The 7,485-nt window shown below is 35.7% G+C and overlaps 1 protein-coding gene across 1 annotated transcript; it reads right to left on the bottom strand.

Annotated features, from left to right (window-relative positions):
- Positions 1 to 1,828: 1,828 nt before the first annotated feature.
- On the bottom strand, positions 1,829 to 3,717 carry LOC128220546 (short-chain collagen C4-like). The gene is made up of 3 exons (XM_052929022.1): positions 3,603 to 3,717; positions 2,698 to 2,769; positions 1,829 to 2,380 (listed from the first exon to the last, which is right to left on the bottom strand). Exons 1-3 carry the CDS (start codon positions 3,709 to 3,711, stop codon positions 1,872 to 1,874), a joined length of 690 nt encoding a protein of 229 aa, XP_052784982.1. The 5' UTR covers positions 3,712 to 3,717; the 3' UTR covers positions 1,829 to 1,871.
- Positions 3,718 to 7,485: the final 3,768 nt, after the last annotated feature.

Raw genomic sequence — 7,485 nt, forward strand, 5'->3', positions numbered from 1 at the left:
AAACACCTACATATTCAAATGACAATCAAATGTGCCCGACCTTACTAAACATACAGTATGTAGACACATAAACATTTAATTAATCTTAATTATATCTTAAATATAACGTTAATTAACGTATTACGGTATTACGTCACAGATATTTGTAACGTCGTATAATTGGTTAAACGACGTCGCGCAAATCAAATCGGAGTGTAATATTGAAATAAACAATGACGTCATAACTCCTTGCGCGTTATACACTGTGCATGTCAAGTTGTATCAATACAATGTACAAGGCGAATGTAAATACAAGTATTTTAATTTGTGTCTTGTATAATATGAGTCCACGTCTCAAAGATCGTTTTCACACTACGAGGTTGATGCTGCAACTATGGATTACACAGAAATACTTTGTGTCTTAGCCATTTCTTTGCAACACGTTTAAGAATCGTATTATTCCATGGGGGATATGTGGCTCGCAATAACTGCTGGCTGATATCAAAGCTCAAGATAAAGCTTGCTACGAATTGCTTTTATGAACAATAATAGCAGAACATAACAGAGCAGACAGTGTATTCGACTTATAAAAGTGTACATACTCGTAAAGCATATAGTATCATGTATTTAAATATTGTTACTTCTCTAAACATAAATATTTAATATAAAACATACAAACAAAAAGAAATATTTATTGTAAATTGAATACAAGATAATAATTATCATTGTTATGTTAACATTCGGAGATTATCATATAGCTATAAAGTTGTACTATAAATAATTGAGTTGCGTATAACAAACGCTTCTTTTATTTACAAACATTCATAATTTCGTTTTTATTACATGAAGTCAGTAATTCTCGAAACTATAATACGGATAGACTTACACAGTAGTTATGGTATCACCCACGAAATGACTCATTTTCTTTATCTCTAGAGCCCGTTTAACATTAGGATTCCATTCAACTATTTTATTCAGAATGTATATAAACCGCGGGTTATGGCCATCGCGGGGGCATTTGTTACGTTCCTGTTAACGCTCTTGGCACGGTTAAGATCATATATAAGTTTATACAGGTATTAATAAATGTACTGGAATTCATAATTGTTCTATTTGACGATAGCAAATAATATGATTCCCAGAGTATTTATAATGGCCAGAGTCTCATATCTCCGGTGAGCAATCTAGGTCCCTTAGGTCCATTTGTTAATAAGATTTATAAACTATTAAAGATGCACTCTTACTCCCAAATAAGATTTACCATGATTAATAATATTGTTTTAATATTCCAAAAAGAATAAATAAATATCTAAAACAATGGTTCTTATGAAGGATACCGAGTTTAATTTAAGAGAAATGAGCATAAAACACGGTATTTCTACGTTATGAAACTATAGTAGATCACAGTAAATCTTCAAATTCACCAATCATTTAATATGTTTGCGCTTTCTGCTATTAAAAACACGGCTAAAATCGTGTTATCAGTAATAAATATTTTCCATCAATGCATTATTTAGTAATTAGTTAAAGGTTTATCAGTCGAATTGATGACCGTTATACATGTGTATGTATTGATTTTAAATACGAGTGTCACTTTAAGACTTCACAGATAAGGATCTTTTTAGGATGATGGTATTTTATTATGAATTTTAACGAAGTATAAAAAGAACAAACATAAAATAAGCTTTTGATTTATTATCACATTGAGGTAATTACTACAAGTAGGCAGAACATTACAAATTACCTGTAGTTATCATTTAATTTCTATAGTAAAGTTTGATTTAGAATAATTGGTACTTTCTACAAACATCAAAATTTAGATTGTTTGACCTGTGGGTACAAGCGTTTCCATAACCTTTTTAACTTGTATAACATGTGTGTTCAAATAATATTCAAATGGAACACACAACACAAGCAAGTTCCCTGTTGTTCACATATGGAGGACACTCCATTCCACCCTCGCAATGAACTTCTACGAAATATAGCTCGTTGGTACCGTCAAAATGGGTACTGCCAACAACGCCCTCTGGTCGATCATCAAGGCATATATATTCGGAACCATGCGAATAACCAGCGAAAGGGCCGACTATATAACCACTGTATTCCTTCGTCCAGCCGGAATTGCAGGTGTTTCTACCAGGTATCATCATTGTCACTCCACGTGAGACCTTGCACGCCGCGCAGGGGACTTGTTGTCCGAATACGTTTGATCCGAAGAAAGAGATTATGTCGGACGTTTGGTGTGGATTAAAGCTGTACTCCACACCAGTTAGGTAGATGATGTTGTCCGCGTTGTCAGAGTAGTGGCTCCATGTTGGGTTGTCAGAAAGGCAAAGGTAGTTGGCACCGTCGTGGTCCCCGCTGTACTTTGTTTTGTCAACAAAAGTACCAGCCATGTAACCTGAGGCGAAATAAAACATTTACTCTCAAAATGCGGTACCAATCACTTGTTCTATAATACTCAGACACAATAAGACAGTATGCCCATATACGTGTGGAGAAATCAGTCGCCCATCTAAATTATATTAGAACATTGACATTAAAGCTGCATTCTCACAGACGAAGGGTTTTGACAATGTTTTTTTTGTCATGAAAATTGCCAATTATGTATGAAAACCAGTGATATAAGACTGCTGACAAAAGATCAGATCGCAGTTTCCATATTTACGTTTTGTCATCATAAGTAATAAAAGTAGGTCATTAACTTATCACTCATACCAGAATAAACGAGGTCAGAGCCGTTCCCCTCGCAGCTTGTTCGACCCCATCTGATGAACGACGATCCGGTTCCTAAAAATACAAACATACTAGTATATAACATGATTACTCCTGTACTTAAATACAACTGATACTCTGTTATGATTGAGATGACAGTTTGCGTCTATTATTGGTGAATCATTTCAAAGAAAAAGGCTTTGAAAAACCCAATTTGAATGTTCCCTAAAAGGGAATAAGGAGCACTTCAATCTGTTTTTCTATTAAAGGGACTGTACACCAGATTGGCACCAAAAAAGTTTTTTTCTGTAACGAATATCAGGACAATATTTTAATAGAATGTGTGACGCTTTGATATCACAATTGTACATAAAAAGTACCAAAATGTCGAAAAGAAATTGTGTCGGAGACCGGGTTCGAACATGTGTCGCCAAACTGCACTCCAGCGTCGTATCCACTGAGCTACGACGGCTTATTACTCTCATCGGATGACATTAAGCTATACACATAACTCGGTAATATCACGTGATAACACCGACTAGCCAATCACGCATAAGGAATTAATTCTACTGTAACTAGGTAGACATACACAATAATCTTCTTTAATGAAAAAAATACGACATAACTGCTAAATTTAAATAAATTGTAAACTATGTGGTACTTCAGTTAGTAAGTTTCAATGCATTGTACACATTAATACCAAGTTTATGACAGTTTTCGACAATTTTCTTTTTTCTTGCGAATTGATCATCTGGTGCACAGTTGCTTTAAAGGTTTGCATAAATTTTATATGCTCACTTTTTATATTTGTTTAACAGTCATAGTGAACAAAAACAATAATGTCACCTCAACCTTTCCATTTACGATATATATGGTTTTATGATCGTAATTGGATAGAAAGTTTTTACCTTTAGCCAATTCTGCCCTAAGTGACTGTATTTCATGTCCCTGCTGCGCAACAAGGGTTTTTAAATCGGCAACATCTTGTGCTAACTCCTCCGCGTTATCCAAGAGCATCCTCTGGCCTTTACCGATGACAACATCTGGCTGAAATGTTAGTACACCAATCAAAATTGCCAATACTTTTGTTGTCATGTCTCGGCCTGTAGCCCTGTGAAATGATATAAAACTAAAGTTAACGTTCATGTACATACATATAACATACACATGTTATCTTCAAGATAAGAACACCTGTTTATAGTTTTGAACTTTTACAAGGTGGTAAACAGCCGTATTATGCCCGCATAACATTATGAATCTAAGTTTTACGGTTGGTGTTATTTCCATATTAATTCATGCTGATTGTAAAACAATGAAACAATTCCATATATGTTTATTATAAAAAACGACCATGCGATGGCACAATGTTCATTATTTTTATATTATAGCCACAATAATGCACCAGTCAATCGTAACCACGCCCCATCCTCCCAGGTCCGGAGAATAGCGGGGACTTTGACTTTCAGTCCAGCCAATCCTTGGTAAAATCCCCGCCCTGCGGAGAGAAAGTACTGGTCAAATCCCCGCCAAATTTCCCCGCACCTCGAGGTAAGGCCCTTTCCCCACTATTTTCGGCGCAAAAACAAAACCACCGCATTCACTAGGCACTGCGAGGCCACCTGGAAGGTAAAAACACGGCCCATTTCTCGCATTATCCCCTATTTACCCAAGGACCTCGGGGGCCATGGTTACAATTGACACAACGCGATTCCCAGAGTAGCTCCACCCAATCGTCACGTGACCACACATCCAGTTGACCTCCAACACGCATAAACCAAAATGGCGGCTACACGAAGTTTACATTGTTTACCGAGTGATTTTGGCGAAAGCTTTTTACCGTATATTCCAACTCTTAGGCAACGAATTAAAGGCAGAAAGTATGCAAATGAAAGCTACTTCGTATTAGTGAACGTGTTTGTGGAATAAAATGATGTAGAATGTACTGTAAAGGCGACAACGTACCGGTCCCAGCGAAAGAATGAGAAGCCGCATATTGTTCATATTTCGATCGGGCTTCACCAAGTCACTGATGCACACTGTTCTTGTAAAGCGGGGTAAATTAACTCTTTAATTCTTACAAAAAAATAAGTGTATGTTTTAATAATATTCACCATGACTGCCTAATTTTCGTTCCATGAGTCCGATCTATACCAGGTACAGCACCTGTCAAGATTAGACCAAATAATTGTACGTTGACAGGTTTCTTACGATGTTTGATATGGCAAATGGAAGATAGGAAGAATTCCGTATAACACGTCTATTGATATTATTTTAGGCACGTTACTGTCAAGATGTGCATTAATTGATACATTTAATTTTTGTCTTACAGTATTCTTGCACTTTATGATTTCTGTTTTGATTTTTTTTGCAAGATACACACCATTGAGGCCCATTATTTCATAATAAGGTGTGTACACTTTCTAGTTAATTTGCTATTTTTTAGTTTCAAAACTGAAAAAGACATTTAAATTTCAGAGCTGGAGGGGAATGTGCCCATGTCCTGGGACTGGATCTCAAGTTGACGGACTGGCTGACCAGTGGCCTGCAAGAAGTTCCCAGTGAACTAGCCTGCACATTAAATCGAAGGAATGGGACAGGCCAAGGAGGCGAAAGATCATTGCAGAGCCAGTGTCCTCCATGATCATCAGTCGGCCGGTAAATGAAGACCGAAAGAAACGCCCACTGACTGCAGACATAACTGACAATAGGAATAAAATTGAAAAAAGTAGTGAGTTTCAACACTTTATTGAAGACAGTGTGTTCCTCATAATGATAAAATTCTAATGTTAAATCTCTAAAATATATACAAAGTGTGATAATACATTCTGTTTCACTTTATTTCAGGAACTGTTGGACAGGGACATTGGGCTTCTGGCTGCTTTGAGGGGTACACCACTTGGGTACTTAGCATCCAAGACATACAAGACAGTGGCCAACAGCAGTGGTGAACAGAATGCTGGCTCAACGCTAGAGCACCAGGTTATTTTTTGTCTTGTATAAGTAGTGGCATGAATCCTGTCAAGAAACAACAGTTAAACCAGATTTGATTCACCACTGGAAACAAACTGATCTCTATTCTATTGTCAACAATTTTGAACTTCTTTGCTCTACATATTGCTCGCTCAACATGCACTCTGTGTTTTGCAATTTTCTTGGTTAAAGTGACATCACAAGTTGACATTTGTCCGGCTCCAGGCGCAAATGGTGGAATTATGAACTTTAACCCAAGAGCTTTAATTTCATTTTTTATTAAGAACCCTTTATCTACCATGATGCCATACCCTACATGTAGCCACTAGACTGGTGCATAATCTGGTGCATAATGCACGTTTAAGGACTTGTTTTAACATTTGGATATTCATTTTTCTCCCTAAACGCCACAAGGCAACTGTAACTCCACAGTATTTAACACTGCACGGTTAAATAAAAATAACACATAAATTATTATATACAGTGTATGCATGATTTTAATATGAGCATCTATACTTTTGAAGTGCTTTTAATAGTCACTGAAACTCGCAGTAGCAAGACATAAGGCATCTGGTATATTATTTGTGTCTAAAATGTTGATTAATATCATTTTGGGTTCATATATTGAGATAAACAACACATATGAAAAAATGTAATGTCTTTGAGATACAAGAAAAGAAACAAGGTATGTAACTCAAACTTACCAGATTTCAGAGTAGAATCCATATGTTATAGTTTCTTAATCAACATACAAACAATCCATTTAAAATGGGTGACATGAAAAGAGGGGCCAATGCCCATTAAAATGGTATGCGATATGTTGGTATAACTTTATTGTCTTTAGATAAACAAGCCAAATCCAATGTCACATATTCGTCTTTTTCTGTTGTCACTGTCAGAAACTGTACAGCAAATTCCAATTATCAGTGTTTCCCCGTGTAAACCGGTATATACACATAAATATTTAAGAACTTTTATGCTTTGGTATAAAGAAAATACAATTCCGTTCCGAAATATCACAAAATGACAAACGCACTGATTTTATGAACAACAGTGTATCAGTCTTCAAACTAAATCCACTTTCGTAAAAGGCGGCCATTTTCCTTACAAGCGCTTAGATGATGATGATAATAAGCAAGTTTCAAGTTTTATTTTCATCATGGCATATAATATGCATGAGTATATTTATTATTTCAGTTGACATCACTAGGAATGACGTCACCATAACGTCATATGTACTTCCGTTGTGCGGAAAATTCTAAATAAAAATAAAATGTTCTTATGACTGATAGACATGTTTTCACATGCTCAATACACTGTTAATCAAAACTATCATTATTCCTGAAACTTTTATACCTTAAGTATCTATTCTTGCCTGATTTATCGTTTAGAGTAGAGATTAAAGCATAAACCGCTGCCCTATATTTGAAAGGTCATTTTGGAAGATCTGTCATGGCGGACGGTGCAATTTTTAGAGTTTGTTTTTCAAGTGGAGTGATTTTTCTTAGGAATAACTTGACCCCCCTTTTTTATTGGCTTAAAAGGTAATTTAAAGCTTGTACTTTAAGAATATATGTGGTTATCATAGCCTGCATTCGCTCGAAATGCCTTTAAATGTTGTCTAAAAATTATAATTTTACATTGAATTATATAGGGAATAACAATGGTGGTGTGTAATCTAAAAGGGACAAAACTGATTTGTTTAAAAGGTGTTATTTTTGGTAAGAAATGTATTTCATTTCACTATTTCTGGCAAATTTTCACAATTAAATGCATTTATCTTGTCCGGTTGATCAAAATATGCTATTTCCTGGTTTTCAC

This window comes from Mya arenaria, chromosome 1 (assembly GCF_026914265.1).
Source record: "Mya arenaria isolate MELC-2E11 chromosome 1, ASM2691426v1".
NCBI lineage: Eukaryota > Metazoa > Mollusca > Bivalvia > Myida > Myidae > Mya > Mya arenaria.